This window comes from Ananas comosus, linkage group 14 (genome assembly GCF_001540865.1).
Source record: "Ananas comosus cultivar F153 linkage group 14, ASM154086v1, whole genome shotgun sequence".
Classification (NCBI taxonomy): Eukaryota; Viridiplantae; Streptophyta; class Magnoliopsida; order Poales; family Bromeliaceae; genus Ananas; species Ananas comosus.
Window position 1 is genome coordinate 1038444 of NC_033634.1, and position 19924 is coordinate 1058367.

Genomic DNA, 19924 nt, shown 5'->3' on the forward strand with positions numbered 1-19924 from the left:
CATTTTTATCTTTCTATTATCGATTTCATTATTTTTTTTTGTTAAATCAGTAATAAAGTTAAAACTAAAAGATACTAAAGTAAATATTCAATAAAACTAGATGGTGTATTTAAATTTTTTTGTATATAATTTAACGAAACATTAACGAAGAAACTAACGAAAAGATAGAAATGAAATCACATGACACTAACTTGATACACTTTAAACCACAGGGTATTAAAGTAAAAAAGTGTGAAACCACGGGATGGTATTTGAAGTTTACCCTTTAAAAAAAAAAAAAAAATCAGTACCGGTTCAAACCATGAAACTGTGAACCGCTCAGCCTTCTTAACCGAACCGGGCCGGTCAAACCATGAAACTGTGAACCGTAGGGTATTAAAGTAAGAAAGTATGAAACTATAGGTGGTATTTAAAGTTTATCTTTTTTTTTTGATAATAAAATAAAAAAAAAATTCAGTACCCGGTTCAAGCCATGAAACTGTGAACCGCTCAGCCTTCGTAACCGAACCGGGCCGGTCCAGTTTCTCTAACTACTCGTCACCGTCCCGACAAAAAAAAGCCCTAATTCCTAATCAAACAGCTTAATTTGCTCCCATTCTCTTCGTCTTCGCGATCCCCAAGCTACTAAAATGGATCTCCGACGCTGAAAAAGCCTCGATTTTGCGGCTTCTCCTCCTCTCCTCCTCCGCCGTTGAACCCAATCGTTGCGGCGGCAGCGGAATTGGGTGCCTTCGCGGGCGAAGAACTCGGAGCCGGTTCCATGAGCCGCGGCGATCGTTGATCACGTGGAGGCGCGATCGAGAGACTCCGCTTACCTCTAGGGTTCACTATACAGGTGAGATTGTTGATTCTCTACGCTAATTAGGTTCAGTGAATGGCTCATTCTGTGTAATTTAGAGTCGGAAGCACTTCGGCATGCGTTAGGGCATTGAAGTAGCAAGCGTGGTTACAAAAATAAAAGTATGAAGTCACCAGGATGGTGTTGTAAACGCGGTTGAATTTGATCGAGAACACTCGAATGATCTGCATGTTAAAAACCATAACTTTTGATAAACTTTTTCGCCCGTAATGAAAATTATACATTCTGTGCAATGTATAGGTAACATGGAGGTGTTATGCATGAATGGAGATCATTTCCAAGGGTTCATTCATTTACATACTTTCGGAATTTAGAAATGAAAGGTCAGCTTTAGAAAAGCGTCCTGCCATAGAAGCCCTTGGAATGCAAGATTAAGGATCGCAGTAATGAACACTGTTGCTGTTTAGGATCTGTACCTTTTAGTGGACAGGATACTGTTATTTTTTGTAGTTTTGGTCTCATTATTCTATAGTAATATTGTAATTTAAACTCAATCCTGATTTTGGTATTCATCTCTAATACTGTTCTTCTAATTTGAAGCATTTGTTGTGCAGGATTTCGGAGTCACGGACGACAAATGCCTGAAAACACTGGCAGTAACACAAAGGAGAAAAAACCTCGGCTTGCCCCTGCCGTTGTCTTCCCACCTCCTGTGCAGCCTCTAAGACCAGTTCAGATACCAGGAAATCCTTCCGTGGACCCACGTCTAGGGCATGTATGGCCTAGACATCTGGTCCTCTTATCTCCCTATCCACCATGGACGACTCAGCCGCCCGTTCCACGAGAGTCAATCCCTTCGGATTCGCATCACCATCACCAGAGGGTACTCTCTCTCCCCTCTCTCTCTCTCTCTAGTTGTGGACACTAATTTGATGCGAGTTAACATTGTAGGACATTTTGTAGATGTATCTCCATCTGACAAACTAAGGATTTATTAAAAACTTGTGAGCTTCAACATCCAGAATGAGACAATAGCCATGCTAAGGAGTGAATGCTTGTAAAAATGTTGTCTGTTGCTAATAAGTTTGGATATTCCTATACGGAGTAAACTTTTTCTCTGGAAATGGAGGATAAAAATCATACCTTTTATTTTTGTGCAGATTTAGTCTAGCAAATGGGCAAACTTATTTAGTTCCTCTTGATCATTAATCTTGTTGTTCACTTGACAATCTATTCTACTTATTGGGACAGGAAAAGATGTCGAATGCGCCAAGGACTGATGCTAATACCCCATTGGAGGTTATTGATGAAAAATTGCTACCAAAGGTTGATATGTTATTTGATAGTGAGAACGAGGCTTATGAGTTTTACAACACATACGCTGAAAATGTGGGTTTCTTCGTTCGAAGATCAACATTATGGACAACATCGAAGAACATTATTACAAGAAGGACATTTGTATGCTCACGAGAAGGCTTTCGTGAAAAGAAAAAAGGTGCTAAAGAGGCCAAGTGTCCGAGGCCTGAAACGAGAATAGGTTGCCCTGCATGCATGACCATCCGATTGACATCCAACGGCAAGTACCGCGTCACAGAATTCGTTTCAAACCACAATCATATGCTTGCGACAGTGTCAACAATCCACATGTTGCGAACTAAGAAGTTAAGAAGAAAAGCCCGGGCTGTTAGAGCAGATTTAGTGGATGATTCAGTGACAACACCAGTTTTTGAAACAGAAGATGAGGCCTATGAGTTTTATAGTATGTATGCAGGTAGGATAGGGTTTAGTGTAAGGAGAGCAAGCATGACAGTTAATTCTGATAATGCTATCACTAGAAGGATGTTTGTGTGTTCAAGAGAAGGGTTTCGCGAAAAGAAAAAGGGTGCGAAGCGGGTCAAGAAACCGCGACCTGAAACCAGAACCGGTTGCCCCGCTTGTATGATCATTAGACTTGGACAGGATGGTAAATATCATGTGTCAGAATTTGTCACGTACCATAATCATCAGCTTGCGGCCTCCTCTTCTGCTGAGTTGGTTATGTCGAATCGTGTGGAAAATGATCAGGATAATGAGTCTGATTTGGGCGATAAGTCAGGTGATGATACTATTAAAAAGCAAGTTAAAGTGCAAGAAAATCCATCTATAGAATGTTTAGATAGTAAAAATAATCTCAGATCAAAAAGAATGAAGGTCATGCATGTTGGAGATGTAGGGGCTACGTTGGAGTATCTTCAAAAGATGCAGAGTGATAATCCCTCTTTTTCATATTCTTTACATGTTGATGATGATGATAGTATAACTGGTTTTTTCTGGGCAGATGCAAAGTCCACGTTGGATTTTATCCATTTTGGGGATGTGGTATGTTTCGATACGACCTATAAAGCTTGTGGCTACGGTAGACCGTTTGCATTGTTCACAGGTGTGAACCATCACAAGCAAACTGTTATATTTGGTGCTGCAATTATATATGATGAAAGTAAAGAGTTTTTTCAATGGTTATTTGGGACTTTCAAGATGGCGATGAATGGACGACAACCCAAGACGATCTTGACTGACAGGTGTTCAGCATTGAGTGATGCAGTAGCTGCTGCTTGGCCTGGTACTACCCATCGTTTCTGTGTGTGGCAGATTTATCAAAGTGCCCTTGTGCAGCTAAGTCAGGCGTTCCATGGATCGAGAACCTTGGGTTGTGACTTCAGCAGGTGCCTCTTTGATTATGAAGATGAGGATGAGTTCTTATCAGCATGGAGAGAAATGTTGGAAAAATATGACCTCAAAGATAATCAATGGTTGGCTAAGTTATTCGATGAAAGAGAGAAATGGGCTTTGGTGTACGGGCGTGAAACATTCTATGCTGATTTGAAAAGCGTCCAACACAAGGAGAGCTTGAACATTGAACTTAAGAAATATTTAAGCCTAGAAACAGAGCTTTCGAGCTTCTTTGAGCAGTACGAAAGAATTCTTGACGAGCGACGATGTGCAGAACTACAAGCGGATGTAAATGCAAGTCAGAGTACTAAAAAACCACCTTCTATGCGAATGTTAAAGCAAGCTGCAAATGTGTACACGCCTAATGCGTTTAAAATGTTCGAAAGAGAGTTTGAATTATACATGGATTGTATGTTATACAATTCTGGTGAGGTTGGCACAATATCACAGTACAAAATCACGGTTGAGGACAAACCCGGAGATCACTTTGTTAAGTTTGATTCATTGGACGGCACAGTTAATTGCACTTGCAAAAAGTTTGAATTCATCGGTATTCCATGCCGTCACGTGCTAAAAGTACTTGATACTAGGAATATTAAAGAGCTTCCACCACAATACATTCTAAAGAGGTGGAGGAGAGATGCTAAAATTGGATCTTTAAGTGGTAACTACACTTCATTTCCATTTGATGGCGACACTCAGTCCTCTCAGGCGAAGCGCTACAACTATTTGTGTCGCATTTTCAGTATAGCTGCGAGTAGAGCAGCTAGAAGTTTTGATTCGTATGCTTTCATGGAAAGCCAATCGGATGTACTTTGGGATCAAGTGGAGCAGGTTTTACAAAGTAGGCACCCTGATATGTCTACTCTCATTAGTTCCATCAGCGATCGACCTCATAATCCAGTTGAAAATGTAATTGCCGGATCAATACATTACGACAAGACCAACCATACCAGTTTTATTGGCAGTGCAGCTGATGGTACTTGTTTCCCTGTTTATATTCTTTAGAAAACGATAAGTTGTACAGTTGGTTCCCGAACTTACTATTGAAGTTTCACTTTGGTCTGTAATCTTTTAAGCCCAAACTTTGACAAATGCGTCAAGGAAAATTCTTTTCCATCATCTCCCTAAAAGCTAACTGATGGCGAAGCGACATGGTTGCCACATATGGAGGCATCTTGGCTTAATTAATGTTGGCTTGTCAGCGAATGTGCAATTCCTGACTGCCTCGTCATCACTGACCATGAGATGATGGACAGGGCTTAATTGTGACGACTATTAAATTTGGGGTGTTGCATGTCCACTTAGGGACCAATGTGGAACTTTGGGAGAAGTTTGGGGACCACCATTGCAATATACTCTTAATTAAAATATTTAACTGTTTTTTATTTCCAGTTCATAAGTGGCATTGTGTGAATGCAGGTCCCTTAACTTTTCCATTTACATTATCTTCTGGGACATTGGATTATCGTTAAGCCAGGTAATGGTTCATATAATTTTTTAGCTCAAGTATTTTAACTGCTTCCAATGTCTTTAATGCTTATTTTGCTTTCAGTGTTTTCTCCATTCACTTTTTGAACATTATGGTGTCAGATTTGTAACTTATCTGGGAATTGCATAATGCATTTCAGGGTAATCACTGTAGTATTCTGGTTCGGACCATGTGTTTCAGACTGTCAATATTGAAATGATGGTAAATTTCATTTCAATATTTCCGGTGATGTATCAGTGCCATGATCCCGTCAAAATATCACGGAGAATGTAAGCCTTACATGCTTATTTATTGGTAAAAAAATCTTCAATCTGCTTACAATTAATAACTCCACCAGACAAAATAGTACAGAATATGGGTCAAAGTTAGAAGAAGTGTAATGTGTAAAGTGCAAAGTAAATCACTTGTGCCTTTCTAGGTTGTTTATAAGGCCGCATGTGCATCATGAGCGCAGTTCAGGTTTCAATCAAGTCTCATTCCAGTTGTGATGGAAAAACTGGCTTCTTGTTATTTGCTATTTTCTGTGTATGTAGGGGCTCAAATAGATCTTTTTAGAGAGAAATAATTTATTTAAATTATCCGCTTTTCTTTTTTATTTACTTTGGTAAATGGAATTTAATGAGAGATAAGAAAAGCAAGTGACATTAGTAGAAGAGAATAACTTAAAACACTACCCGTTTGTGCATTGTAAAGAACAATGGCTTTGTAGACAAATACTCGTTCTAACAATTTCAATCAATCATTTCATAATTGACCTTCATGTCTTATTTGCTTAGTTTCTATAAAATAAGCAAGTGTTTTTTTTTTTTTTTGTTGGTGAGAGAGAAAGGGAGATGGTAAACGTAACTTGAGAAAGAGGCACTGGTGAGAACACTTGGTATGAGAAAACTCTCAGTAATCACACCTCAGTATGTTTCTTTTTCTTGGCATTTAAAGGGTTATCTATGACCTTCCATTTTTTCTGGGGCCACTAGTGAAAGCACTTGGTATGAGAAAATGTCATAGCAAATGTCAAACACACCTCAATATATTTCTTTTTCTTGTCATTAAAAAGTTTATTTTTTTAACCTTTCCCTTTATCTGTTCTTTGTGAAGGTGGTTCCACAAACATCTCTCTAAATTTTGCAAGTTGTTGTCATTGGAGTAACTAATTGGCTTGGTAAGAGAACAAGAAAGAGAAGATTAGCAGATTTTTTTTCTTTTAAGTAGCCACCCGAAGTAGAATTACAATCTCAATTTTTCTAACATATTTAAGTTTAATTTCTTATATTCTTTGTCACTTCTCACATGTCTGAAACAAAACCACGGAAGTGTCTCTGTCAATAGTACGAAGATAAGATGAAGCTGAAGCTGAAGCACATGGAACAATTTCCCCTAACCTATGATGTGGTCAACACAGTGAGAAATATATGTGCTATTTGCACAAAAAGAGTATCCATACCTTTCACCACATAGCCACGAAATTGTAAATTTTTGTCCTCATTTTAACTAGCTTTGATTGTCACACTTCATTGCATCACCTATGTTTCCACATGTATGCATTTTTGTTTATCCCATAATTTGTCTCTCTTCTTCTTCTTCTTCTTCTTCTTCTTCTTCTTCTTCTTTTATTTTTTTATTTTTAAGTTGCATGTAGGACACCAGATTCATAAGATGGGTAAATCGCACCATCGCCCTTGCACCTCATATTGCTGTGTACGAGAAATGATAACATGTTTGCCGAATGTACTAGCGGTCGTAATTTAGAATGATAGTCCCTTTCTGAGAAAGGATGTTGTATCAAAGTTGGAATTCCCTTCCACACAAGGTTTGATTTCAACATTAATTCAATTTGAGTGGTGGTTGAGGCCCAGAGTGTTTGGACCACTCTGAGTTGTCCACCTCAAATAGCTCCAACTCAACATCCCATATTTCCCAAGTTTGAGATCCACTTATACCACTATCACTCTCAAGAAGGATAAAAACCTGGAGGGAATATGCTGAGGGATATTCTATTGCTGTACATTTCATCAACTTTGTCACTCATAACCTGCTTGTCCTCCCATAAATTGCTTATCTTATCTTACTATTCTCCTTCCACATATAGAAAACATCATTTCATGTTTTGCATTGTTGCTCAGCGCACTCCAAAAGTTTTTTTTTTTTCTTCTTTGTTTCCTATCACGTTTGCCTTTTTGTTGCTATGATGTATGTAGCCAACATTCTTGTGGCCACTTGATTGCCACTTTGCACTAGAAGCACTTGAAAAGGATGTGGTTGCTCCAGCTCTAGATATGTTAGAAATTTTCTTTTTTTACTATTACATAAATATTTGAATAGTATGGTCTCAGAGTTGGTGGTTTAACTTTTCCGAATTGATCGTATAGTAAAGTTTTATTTGTGCACGGGACATGGTATATGTATGAGCGAAAATGTTAAGGCTATTTATTAAGCCTTTGATTGTCTCATCTAATTTTTTACCTGTTTAATTAGTATTGCTTCTTTCCCTGGAGCATAAGGCAATTTTAAAGTGTCATTTAATTAATCTTGTGCTCATTCCATATTTTTTTTAAAAAAAAAAACAAGTATAGTTTTTGACTATACAAAAGCCAACATGGGCTTCTGTTCTGTCTCTACTCTCAACTAACCCCTCATAAACTTTGCATTTTACTCGTGTCTCAAATAAGTCCAATAGTTTATTTGGATACTCAATGTCCGTACAAAATTTAATGAAAATAAGATTACAAACATTATGAGTTACTTTCTCAAGCTTAAAAAGAAGCGCATAGAGAGAAAAAAGTAAAAAAAAGAAAAGAAAAGAAAAAGGGAATGTGTTATAATTTTCTTTAAAATAATTTGATAATTAAGTGGGAATATTCTAGATGATAAAAATGGTCACGTGTTTTGGCCAACCTTATACAATAATAATCATATAAGTGTGATATGTACAAATTCCAAATAATTAGATGCAACAATAATGACTACATTCTTATCTTCAATTTGCTCAAATTATTGGCTCTGGTTTCATTTATTGGTGATTTCTGAATTCAATCCAGATCGATTCAGACCGATATAGATCTAAAAATAGAACATAGCTAGTAATATTTATTTAATCTAAATATTTTATACACTTATATTTGGAACCACTTATACTTACTTTTTATTTACACTGTTTATATATAAACTTTTAATAATTAATATTGGCACATGGTAAGAAATTTTTGTTATTGATAGGTTAGAAATGACGCTATCCGTTTCGTTTATTTTTTTTTAAAAAAAATAAATTTAGTTGAAAATATGGAGTAACTAGATTTCGAACTTTAGGCCTCGAGTATCAATTTTAGAACTTTTTGCACTTGCATCAGAGACGGTTGGTCGTGGGATGTAAATTTTAAGACTATTTTTTAGTCAATTTTTATTAAATTTGCTTGTTAGATGATAGGATAAAAATTAGGAATAATATCTAATATATTTCTAAAGACTTCTGAAATATCTAATATATATATATTTTTTGTTTCAAATATATTGCTCGTATAGTTCTCCGTTATTCAAAAATACCTCACTGTTAGTACCCATTAAGTTATCTCGGATTAAATCTAGATTAAATGAAAATACTTTTTTTGCCCTTATCTTAAGGACAAATAAGAAAAGTTTGTGACTATAGAAGAGTATACTTGAAAGGGTAAAAAGTAATTTCATAAAGATAATATATATTACTAACAGAATTTAACTCTAAGGATATATTTGAAATACTTGGGCATCGCTTGGAATTGCGGGAAGATTGCATTACGTGTCGTGAGAAAATACGTTGAAAAAAATACCTTATTTATTTTCGTACATAATATCACGTTCCGCATATCGTGATGAGTCAGTTTACGATATATTTTCTGCGGTTAGATCAGAGAACACAGAAACATATCTCTATACGCTTTTACAACAACCCTATTTTATTTAATATCGTCCGATGTGCTTCAATACCAAACTAGGCGTTAGAACATTAAAAATAATATTTTTAATATTAGTTTTGTAAGATGAGTAAATCATAAAGTTAAAAAATTTTTAGATATTTGGAAAAACGACAAGAAATTAGGCGGCGCCGCCTCCGGCTGCGGTGCGGCTTTTGTCGGCTCGAAGTCGTCGATGTTTTTCAGTAAATTTGTCGAAGGAAATCTAGCTAAAAGCTTTTTTTTTCTTTTCTCTTTTTTTTTTTTTTTCTTATAATCAATTTTGTTTGAAGGAAAATTAAGTTAGTAGTTTAAAATATTACTTCGTTAGATCATCTAATTAGAGGGCCTAATTTTTTAAAATGTATTATGATTAAAATTTAAAACCTCATCTATCAACTGCACTCAAATTATCGACCGCTTTAATTCTCTGTGTAAAAAAAGGTTGTACTAATCTTAGTTGATGAAAAAAAAAAGGCAAAAAAACATGCAGAATTTATCTGAATTATATAACATTTTGAACCGACTAACTTACCTTTTATAGTTGTTTAAATTTGAGCCAGTTAACTATACTTTGATTTTAAAATTTGAGTATATCATTTATCGTTATAAATTTAATTAGTATATTTTATGTAATTCTCGTAAATTTTGAGATTAAAGTGTCGTTAGCGGTCTCAAATCAAACAAATTGAATAGAAAAATTAATTTTTTTAAGAGTTCAAAAAATAATATAAAATACTTTATAATTTATATAAATTCTATATATTTTTTTAAAAAAATAAACAAATGAAAATAGTGTGATTGCTTTTTTTATGGGGTATATTAATTCCTTGGGTTATTATTATTTAGGAATCTAATTGTGAGATTAGATGAGGGCTTATGTGGCAACTTCTCACTCCACTAAAATCCATCTACATTGACATGATGCTTTTTAAAAGTTGTGATTAAAAGAAATATAACAAATCATTCTCCATGCTTAGTCATCGAGCATTACTGTGATAATAGAATCACACTCAGCACATTAACTTACTTTCACTTTCACCATACGCCCAATCTCATAATATGAAAAAACTGATCAGAAAATATAAAATTTGACTCAATATCGATGATTCAATTCGAAATTGTTGATGACTCAATATCGATGATTCAATACGCACTCCCGCATACCCCTCTCTTTCTCTCTCTCTCTCTCTCTCTCCTCAAAAAAAAAAAAGAAAAAAAGAAAAAAAAGAAAGAGAGGTTACTTTAATTATCTTGTCCTATAATAAAGAGAGTATAAAATCACTCTCTACGCACTTAACATGGCCCACTTAATTAAAACCTAATAAATATACCATTTTAAAGGTTAATAATAAATAGTGAAGAGAATATTATGCGGATAATAAAATTATGCTAATTCGGTTTAATGGAATGCTTAATAAGTAGGCACAAACATCTGTCGTTATCGACAATTACGTTTCTTTAAGTAAATTAATTGAGTTTTAGCGCATTGGCAAATCATCTTCTGAAATATTAAAATGATAATAGTATCATTTCAACATATGCTTTTACAGGTGACTTTTTATAACAAAATTTTATTATTCAGCTATTTTTTATATAATAATAATGATTTGAATTGTACTTCAAAGGTTTTTTTTTCTTTTTGTTTTTCCTTCAAAGTTAAAAAAAAAAAAAACACAAACACAACCATGCCCAAACAGGTCAAACGACCACTCTCCATAAACACACAAAATAAAAAACTAAAAATACAAAAAAATAAAGAACCCATTTTTGATCTCCTCTCTCTCTCTCTCTCTCTCTCTCTCTCTCTCTCTCTCTCTCNTAAATCCCCTGTCGTTCTCCTCTCTCTCTCTCTCTCTCTCTCTCTCTCTAAACCCAACCCCTCATATCCTCGTAATATCCCACTCCCCCTTATCAACTCCCCCATAAACGCATCTTCTCTCTCTCTCTCTCTCTCTCTCTCTCTCTCTACAAACTCATTGCAAGTTCGAATTTTGACTCTTCTTCGTTCAGGGTACCACCCCGATTCGTCTCTAAACCCTTAACCTCTCGCAATTTCGGGGGTTTTTTACTCGATTCCTCGCATGGGTTTTTGAGGTATGAAGTGGCGCGTGCTTGGGCTCCTGAAGCTCCATTTTTGACAGCAAAAGAGATTGGATTTCGATTGATGCTTTGCGGGGTTTCGGGGGTTTGATTTGGAATTTGGAATTTGGGGCGACTCGTGCGTGTTGGATTAATGGCGTCCGCGTCGGGGAGTGAGGAGACCAACAGAGGGAGCATGTGGGAATTGGATCAAAATTTGGATCAACCCATGGATGAAGAAGCTGGGAGGTTACGTAATATGTATAGAGAAAAGGTGATGCTTCATTTGTGTACTTGCTCATTAAATTTTCTAGTACAATAAATAGTTTCCTCACCATTTTTTCAGCATTTATAGCGCATAACTTGCTTTTCCATTAGTAGAGAGGTCTAATTTGCTTGCTTCTTGCTCAAAGTTTTAAGCTTTAGAGTAGTGGGATTATTTTTTTTTTCCCCTGAAATTTGTGGATTTACATGCTAGATTTTAATGCATTTGATCTTTGTTCTTATCATTATATCAGAAGTATTTTAGGATGTATAGTGTTCTATGCTATTTAATGCTTTTATGTGAACTAGAAAAAAAAAAATGAATAAATGAAGCAAATATGTATGATGTTTATGTTAAGCTCTCTCGATCGAAGTTTAAGCGTTACTCGATCCTGTAACCTTTGGATTTTAGAGGTTTCAAAGTATTTAGTGCTAAAATTTTACACAAATGATCCCTTTGGTGTGAGCAGGCCTTTTTAAGTTAAACTTTCTTTTTCTTTTTTTTTCTCATTTGATGCAGAAATTCTCGACGATCTTAATACTACGGCTAGCATTTCAGAGCCTCGGTGTGGTATTCGGAGATTTGGGTACGTCGCCGTTGTATGTTTTCTACAATGTATTTCCTCACGGGGTAGAAGATACTGAAGATGTTATTGGAGCTCTTTCCTTAATCATTTACTCTCTTACTCTTATTCCGCTCATTAAATACGTTTTCATCGTCTTGCGCGCGAATGACAATGGCCAAGGTTAGCTATTTCTCGCTTACTAGAACTGTCGGTTTATGTCCCTTCTTTGAGCATGCTAGCAGAATAAGATTTCTGCTTTGTTATCTGCAGGTGGCACATTTGCTCTTTATTCGCTTCTTTGCCGTCATGCGAAGATAAAGACCATCCCGAACCAACACAAAACAGATGAAGAGCTAACAACGTACAGCCGCCATACATACGACGAGAATTCGCTTGCTGCGAAAGTTAAGCGATGGTTGGAGGCACATTCTTATAAAAAGAATGTTATTCTTATTCTTGTTCTTATCGGTACTTGTACTGCGATCGGAGATGGGATTCTCACTCCCGCTATCTCAGGTAATTCATATCCAAGTTCTGCACTTTGTTCTTACTGTGTTGAACTATAGAGTATCGTAAGTAAATCGAATTTAAACAAAGTATTAGTTAAGTGTCATTACCCTATTTAAAAAGTACTGTTGCACAAAAGCAACTTGTTCTTAATTGATTTAAGAATCTAGATAGGTGTATTTAAGGAGCTTAATTGGTTGCCCAATTTTCTCCAGCATCTTGAATCTGATAATTTATCGGTCATTCACGTTATAACTCGGGCAATTTTGCTTTTTATTTTTTGCAGTTCTTTCTGCATCAGGTGGAATAAAGGTTGTAAGTCCGAAAATGAGCAATGGTACTTCTACATCCCTCGTCGACGACTTCTCCTTTTATGTGTCTAACTTTGCTGTTATGCATAATGTTGAAGAAGTGTTAATATTAATGATCCTACTTTTAGCACGAAATATTGTGTGCCGAAGCTCGAGTCCTCTGATTAAATTATCCTTCTTTTTCTGTCGCAGATGTGGTTGTAGTTGTTGCTGTAGTCATATTAGTTGGCTTATTTAGCATGCAGCACTATGGCACGGATAAAGTTGGACGGTTTTTCGCGCCGATAGTCTTCCTCTGGTTTATATTAATCGGAGCTGTCGGAGCTTTGAACATATGGAAGTACGACAATGCAGTTCTCAGAGCATATAATCCAGTTTATATCTATCGGTATTTCCGTCATGGGAAGCATAGCAGTTGGACCTCTCTTGGGGGAATCATGCTCAGTATAACAGGTTAGTAGTTCTTATGAAGTTATCAGATTTACAAGGATGCTTCCTTGCGAAAATTCAAATTTGACGAGAATACACACATAAAGAGATGAATATCACAAGCATATGCGTAAAATCCTGTATCATTTTTCATATTCGTTTTCTAAAACAGGAAGTAACTCGGAAATCCTTTCATTTCTCTTCAGGGACAGAAGCATTATTTGCCGACCTGTGTCATTTTCCTGTACCGGCTATTCAGGTATGACTTTGTAATTTACATTTTTGAGTTAAAAGATTAATCAGTTTGATTAGGTTTCTTTTGCGCTTATGGAGGGCATTTGTTTTCGCTCTTTACAGATTGCTTTCACCCTCATCGTGTTCCCTTGCCTTCTACTGCAATATACTGGACAAGCTGCGTATATAATTTGCAACAAAGACCATGTAGTCGACGCCTTTTATCGTTCCATACCAGGTCTATTCTGACTCCTGTGATGTATAATCTGAGCATTATTCACAAGGAATAAAGTCCTTGAAGTTCAGACCCAATTTCTAAAACATCCACCATTAAAAGAGAAGATGCCGCATCATTAGCATCATCGTTATTCAACAAATTGCCACATAATTTAAATTGTGATCAAACTTTAGGCACTAAATTTGCGATCAACCCATAATCCTCTGAATCCTCGCTGTTTAGGCACTTACAGGGAAACATTTTCTCTCTCTGCAGGTGGCATATACTGGCCCGCGTTTATTATTGCAACTGCTGCTGCAATTGTGGCTAGCCAAGCCACCATATCTGCAACGTATTCGATAATCAAACAAGCACATGCGCTCGGCTGTTTCCCGAGAGTCAAGGTTGTTCATACGTCGAAAAGGTTCCTGGGTCAAATATACATTCCCGACATCAATTGGGTCCTTATGGTTCTCTGCATCTCTGTTACGGCCGGATTCAAGAATCGAAGCCAGATCGGAAATGCATACGGTAACTGTCTTTTTTCACTAAAAATTCACTGGGCAGTCCGCGACAGAAATGATTTACATCTTGTAAACTCACATTTCCTCCAACATTAACAGGTACCGCAGTGGTAATGGTTATGCTGGTAACAACCTTTCTCATGATCCCGATAATGCTATTAGTGTGGCGGAGCCACTGGATCCTAGTCTTACTCTTCACTGGCCTATCTTTGCTTGTGGAGCTCCCGTACTTCTCCGCGGTTATATTCAAAATAGACCAAGGTGGGTGGGTACCCCTCGCCATCGCCGCCACCTTCCTCATCATCATGTATGTGTGGCATTATGCCACTGTAAAACGGTACGAATTCGAGATGCACAGCAAAGTCTCGATGGCCTGGATTTTGGGCCTGGGCCCGAGCCTGGGCTTGGTTCGTGTCCCGGGAATCGGCTTCGTCTACACCGAACTAGCAAGCGGGGTCCCCCACATCTTTTCCCACTTTATAACTAACCTTCCTGCTATTCACTCGGTTCTGGTTTTCGTTTGTGTTAAGTACCTTCCGGTCTATACCGTCCCTCCAGAAGAAAGGTTCCTCGTGAGGCGAATCGGGCCGAAGAATTTCCACATGTTCCGATGCGTTGCGAGGTATGGATACAAAGATGTCCACAAGAAGGACGATAACTTTGAGAAGATGTTATTCGATAAGTTATGCCTATTTGTTCGAATCGACAGCATGATGGACGTGTACACTGATTCCGAAGAGTACAGTATCATGCAAGAAAAGAAGACCGAGAAATTGGTCGATTTCCTTGCACAGAATCGGAGAACTAGTAATGCGATATCCTCTGATCGAGAACTCAGTTATTCGTCACATGATTCGATTGTGCCGGCTCAATCTCCTCTTAGAATGGGAAGTTTAATGAGGTCTTCGGATCAAACCCAAATGGTGTCCGACGAATTGGATTACCTGAATAGGTGTAAGGATGCAGGAGTTGTCCACATTCTCGGAAACACGATAGTGAGGGCTCGAAGGGATTCGGGGATTCTCAAGAGGATTGCGGTCGATTACATTTTTGCTTTTCTTCGAAGGATTTGCAGGGAAAACAGTGTGATCTTCAATGTTCCCCATGAGAGCCTATTGAATGTGGGCCAGATATTTTATATATAGTTCATATATCCTTCTTTCTTTCTTTCTTTTTCTCAGTTTTCTTGACAAGAACACCTTTTCCTTTTTTTAAAATTTTGGTTAATTGTTGGGCTTGGGGGAAGATGATTATGTTGCAGAGATTCAAACGTAGCATTAGCGCGTTTTTTTTTTTTTTAACCACTGAACATAATCAAGGAAGTTGTACTTTTCTTCTTGTATACAAGATATGCTCGTAAAGATAAAAGACCCCATATAGTATGGCCTTTTACAATGAAGCAATATAGAAGCTCATTTCGTCTTCATATTTTCCTGATTTCATTATTCAATGCTTTGTCTTAATGCTATCAGATCCTTAAACATTGAACTTCTTCTGTTGTATGAAAGCTTGAAAAGGCTTTGATTGGCATGTGCTACAACAAGACCACCTTGCAATACAACTCTGTTGGTATCGATTAAGTGCGTTGATTACAAAAGAGAATCATGAACTTTTGTGGCAGCAAATTTGACCCTCTGAATATATAGGACTAAGAATGCATAGTTTAGAGAGAGAGAGAGAGAGAGAGAGAGAGAGAGAGAGAGAGAGGAACACACTGCCTACTAAGAAACAACTAAGAAGAAACACATAAATATATGAGAGTGCTCAAGCACCCCAACTCACATGGTTAATCAACAGTAGTTTTCTCCAGACATCGACATCTATGTCTCACAAATGTGAAATGTGTCTCAAGATACCTGATTTCTAAAAGGGGAAGAAAAGAGTAAGTAAAGTTTCATCTACTCTATCATTAAGCACCTCTTTACACAGCTGCGCCGTCTAGCCTTTAAGTCAACTGCCACGAGGTCAAAGTCAGACTACTGAGCTATCACAAACCAACGGAACTGCTTGTACAATTCAAACACAGTAAAGCTGTTACACAAACTAATCCACCGTACGCAGTCGCTCCTACTATCTATCCTCTCATCCGTCTTGCGTGCTATCATTCATTTGCTGCTGCTGTTGCTGTTGCTGCTGCTGCGTCTGCGGTTGCTGCCACACAAAAGCCACTGGGCGTGGCTGCTGCGACACATACATTGCCGCCGCCGCTGCCGCCGGATCCACTGCCCCCCCAACAATCATCCCTGGCGCCGCCACTGGTGGTGCTGGGACGTAGTAATAAGGGATCGACTCAGTCGGAGCACCACCTGCCCCAATGGCCCCCAGGGCAGCACCCCTTGGGATCCCTAACCCCTCATCCTTCAGCTCATCCCTCGGAACTATATCCACCAAGAAATCAAATATGTCAGTCCTCGTGATCGCCGCCGCAATATCGTTCTTCTGCAACGTGCGCCTCTTGTTCTCCTCAGTATGGATCCACGATCTTAGGGTTAGTTCCAAAATGAACATCTCGCACGCCTTGGCGAAGATCACAGGTGCCTCAGCGGAGATCATGCGGACGTCCTCATCAGCCTTCATGATCTTCTTGATCCGTGCGAGAGGAAGACTGTGGTTCTTGAAATCAGTGGTTTGCTCGATCTCTAGCATTTGATTCGCCCAGAAGGTTTGCAGTTGTTGCTGCTGCTGCTGCTGTTGCTGGTGGTGGAACTGCTGAACTTGTTGGTAGGCGAGCTGATGCTGGCTAGCGTTAGGGTTAGGAGGGTAAGATGTGTGGGGCTGGGAGGCAGGGGCTAAGGTTCCAATCACCGCCGGAGCTCCAGTCACCACCGCAGCAGGTTGGTAGGTCGGGGTGGCGTAGGCAACATGGGCAGCGTCCGTCGCCACTCCCATCACAGGTTGAGATGGTTGTGAAGATTGTTCCATATTTGGGGTGCTGTTTAATTTTTGTCCCGCAACTTCAACTCAGGAGCTAACTATGACTAAAGGAATTATTTATAATAATCAGGATGATTTTAATTTTTATTGCAAATATTGGAATAAGAGATTTTTGTTGAGATTATAATCTACCTGAGAGGTGGGACGAATGAAAATTCAACATTGGAAGTAGAAATATTAGCATGAATTTCTTTTGCCATAGAATTCTGCAGAAAGAAAGGGCAAATATGAGAACTAGAAGCATAAAAATGAAACCAGTCAAAAGTAGAGAACACATATTATGGTTTGAAGCTTTGAGCACATGAACATTTCCATAAAATGTTTCTCCAAACAATTGAGTATTAGATGAAGTAGAAAAATGATCATATTTAAAACCCTCAAAATTTGTAAATAGGTATAGCAACGAGGTCATGAATACTCCAGAAGCATGCTATCTCAATTTTTAACTTTGTGCCATGATGGTTGGTCACCTCTATACATGACCTACAAGATTGATAGCACCTAGAAAGTCAAACATCTAGCAGCTTCATTGTCTCGTAAAGTACCTAAAACTTTATCTATCTAAAATGTACAAAAAGATCCAATGAACATTTAGCAGCTTCGGCAGCTTCGGTATGTACATGGCATACAATTAACATCCCAGCATATGAAAGATGAAACCGATAATTAAACAACAAGAAAAGGCGAACGCCAAGAGAAGAAAACATAGAACAAGGTGTGTGTGGTTCAATAAGAGTTTCTACATCCCCCCTCAATAGCACTAATGTCCCAAAATAAAGTCAGAGACAAACTTGCCATACAACAACACATTCTGGTTGGTGAACAGAGTAATCTATTTTTAGCAACTGCACTTACAACAAACAGAAGATTGAGAAATCACTGAAAGTCAGCCAAAAAAATGCAGAAAAAATAAGCAACCTCAGAAACTTGCACTCCCACTCTACAATGCTGTCTTAGATACAAAACAACACTCAGTAAAAGAAACTAGTGAAATACAGACAAATTTTCTGTAATAAAAGTTCTGAAATGAAAAGCCTAATCAAAAAATAAAAACAAGAACAATTCCAAATACAAAACCATTCAAAGAAGCATCATAAACTCAAAAGCTATTAAAATGGGTTGCTGAAAAACAGTTAGTTATATCAAGAACTCTAATACAAATAACTGATGGTAAATGTAGCATAAAGTGATAAATAGTGAAATTAAATTAAGCAAAGAAATGGGTATAAGTATGCTAATTAGATAATATGGCAACCTAAAAATAGAATCATGCCGGAATCGAGACTGTCTTCAAGAAATACTGTTCAACATAGATATCAAACAGAGGACGCAAATCATAAGTAAGAGGACATTTGATAGAGAAGAGCCTGAAGCTGTAAAACAATGTAAAGAAAGGCAATATGGCAACAAATTAAATGATCGTCGATTAACAGGGAATAAGAATAGGGAGATCTAAAACACTTCGAATTGTATATTTGAGGTCAGCAAGAAGTTTCTAACCTCAATTCTTCATAAATTAAGCATCACATGGAAGGAAGGTTTACAAATATGACGTAAATAGCAATGACAACAGAATGATCTAGCTGCAAAAAAAAAAAACCAATCTGATGATTTTAGATGATAGAGAAAAGGGAGATGTAGACTTGGAATTTTCAAATTAGATATCTGAGATCAGCAAAAAGCTCTTTCAACCTCGTTAAAGAAAATCAAATTTGCAGAATGAGGAATCTAACGATAGGGAAATTTAATTAAGATGGTATGATTATATATGACAAAGGGAAAACTTAGCTGCACAAATAGCTCCAAGAACGAATTCAGTTTGTGCCCAACCAAACCCCCCACAAAAAAAAAATATGACTGCAAAAACAATCAGATTCTAACATTGACACACCAGTTATATTGCTTGTGCATGGACAAAGAACTCTCTAGCTCAAACAAAGTCAATAACAGCATAAAACCGCAAATTCGAATGGAAAATATTTCCTGTTAAAAAGCTTCCTAACATTTTGGTAGCTCGCATTACTCACTTAATATTGCCCGAAACACCAATATGACCAAGAAAACAGAGATGAAGATAAATAAAGCTCTAAAGATAGTCTTTTAATAATTAGAGAAATGTAGTAATGAACACTCATAATTTAAAAGATTGCGCAAGATCTCCAACCATTTTCAAGTGATGATATTTAGAGCTACCGCAGCATCCAGGACATAGGAATAGACAGTATGATTCTGACTTCCAACTATATATATTTACATCAGGAAAGCGACATGCTAGAAACCAATTAGATGAAACGGACCAGCTACTAAACATTTAGCAAAGAAAAACAATATTAGAAGTTCAGAACCAATGGAACAAACAACAAAAAAATTCGCCATAAAAGGACATGGTTAATATCCAATAATCCTCTACTGCAGAAAATACATAATTCCTAAGTAATTTCTCATCAAAGACTTTAGCTTCATCAGTAATACGACAACATCTCCTGGGTCACAACAAAATCGTAGTCAGTAAACCCTACAATTCCAACCTCACAAGAAGCGAAACAGCAACACTATGGCATGAATAAACCCTAAAAAAGACCCCCCAAAACAAGCCACTAAATTGAACTTACAAGGACTAGTAGACACCTACAATGTACGAGCAACAAATTGACGCTTACACGAAGATAAAGAACAAAATTGAATCGAAACAAGGCAAATATTTGCGTAATTTTGGCTTAATTTTTCCTTTTCCCCCGCTTTTTTGGCTCACCTCGGAGGAGAAGAGGGAAGAGGAGCGTCGAATGGACCCGTCGGAAACCCTAGAGAGAGAGAGGAGGGGCGAAGGGGGGGGCGGCGAAAGAGAGAGGTCGTAGGGAATCGGGTGCGACGGGTACACGTGCCCCGGGACCAATCGGGTGCTTTACACGTGGCGAGTGCCCGTTGGCTGGAGC

At 37.6% G+C, this 19924-nt stretch overlaps 3 protein-coding genes across 15 annotated transcripts; 2 read left to right on the forward strand and 1 right to left on the reverse strand.

Annotated features, from left to right (window-relative positions):
• Positions 567 to 6686, forward strand: LOC109720374 (protein FAR1-RELATED SEQUENCE 5-like). 7 transcript variants are annotated; one of them, XR_002218905.1, is made up of 7 exons: positions 567 to 835; positions 1414 to 1682; positions 2051 to 4487; positions 4931 to 4988; positions 5140 to 5269; positions 6096 to 6159; positions 6312 to 6686. XR_002218905.1 is itself a non-coding variant. In XM_020247431.1 (5 exons), exons 2-4 carry the CDS (start codon positions 1437 to 1439, stop codon positions 4981 to 4983), a joined length of 2736 nt encoding a protein of 911 aa, XP_020103020.1. In that variant the 5' UTR covers positions 567 to 835; positions 1400 to 1436; the 3' UTR covers positions 4984 to 4988; positions 5140 to 5750. The 7 variants fall into 7 exon arrangements, 2 of the variants coding, with proteins under 2 accessions (XP_020103020.1, XP_020103019.1); XR_002218907.1 differs by having other exon boundaries at positions 6327 to 6686; XR_002218904.1 differs by having other exon boundaries at positions 6096 to 6686.
• Positions 10752 to 15485, forward strand: LOC109720376 (putative potassium transporter 12). The gene is made up of 9 exons (XM_020247432.1): positions 10752 to 11279; positions 11790 to 12015; positions 12106 to 12351; positions 12629 to 12679; positions 12846 to 13106; positions 13289 to 13341; positions 13440 to 13554; positions 13810 to 14064; positions 14157 to 15485. The coding sequence occupies exons 1-9, from the start codon at positions 11160 to 11162 to the stop codon at positions 15200 to 15202; spliced, it is 2373 nt and encodes a 790-aa protein (XP_020103021.1). The 5' UTR covers positions 10752 to 11159; the 3' UTR covers positions 15203 to 15485.
• LOC109720377 (nuclear transcription factor Y subunit C-4-like) lies at positions 15780 to 19860 on the reverse strand. Of its 7 annotated transcripts, XM_020247437.1 has the most exons (4): positions 19744 to 19769; positions 18492 to 18574; positions 17124 to 17197; positions 15780 to 17035 (listed from the first exon to the last, which is right to left on the reverse strand). In XM_020247437.1, exon 4 carries the CDS (start codon positions 16977 to 16979, stop codon positions 16140 to 16142), a length of 840 nt encoding a protein of 279 aa, XP_020103026.1. In that variant the 5' UTR covers positions 16980 to 17035; positions 17124 to 17197; positions 18492 to 18574; positions 19744 to 19769; the 3' UTR covers positions 15780 to 16139. The 7 variants fall into 7 exon arrangements, with proteins under 7 accessions (XP_020103026.1, XP_020103022.1, XP_020103029.1 ...); XM_020247433.1 differs by lacking the exon at positions 18492 to 18574 and having other exon boundaries at positions 19744 to 19860; XM_020247440.1 differs by lacking the exons at positions 18492 to 18574; positions 19744 to 19769 and adding an exon at positions 19652 to 19730.

What these genes read in the sequence shown, in the direction of transcription:
- LOC109720376 (XM_020247432.1), top strand. Translation starts at nt 11,160, where the DNA reads ATGGCGTCCGCGTCGGGGAGTGAGGAGACCAACAGAGGGAGCATGTGG. An exon ending in TCTCACTCCCGCTATCTCAG is followed by an intron (nt 12,352 to 12,628) that starts GTAATTCATATC and finishes TATTTTTTGCAG; the next exon opens with TTCTTTCTGCATCAGGTGGA. An exon ending in CCAGATCGGAAATGCATACG is followed by an intron (nt 14,065 to 14,156) that starts GTAACTGTCTTT and finishes CAACATTAACAG; the next exon opens with GTACCGCAGTGGTAATGGTT.
- LOC109720377 (XM_020247433.1), bottom strand. Translation starts at nt 16,979, where the DNA reads ATGGAACAATCTTCACAACCATCTCAACCTGTGATGGGAGTGGCGACG.
- LOC109720374 (XM_020247431.1), top strand. Translation starts at nt 1,437, where the DNA reads ATGCCTGAAAACACTGGCAGTAACACAAAGGAGAAAAAACCTCGGCTT. An exon ending in CGCATCACCATCACCAGAGG is followed by an intron (nt 1,683 to 2,050) that starts GTACTCTCTCTC and finishes TTATTGGGACAG; the next exon opens with GAAAAGATGTCGAATGCGCC. An exon ending in TATTGGCAGTGCAGCTGATG is followed by an intron (nt 4,488 to 4,930) that starts GTACTTGTTTCC and finishes GTGTGAATGCAG; the next exon opens with GTCCCTTAACTTTTCCATTT.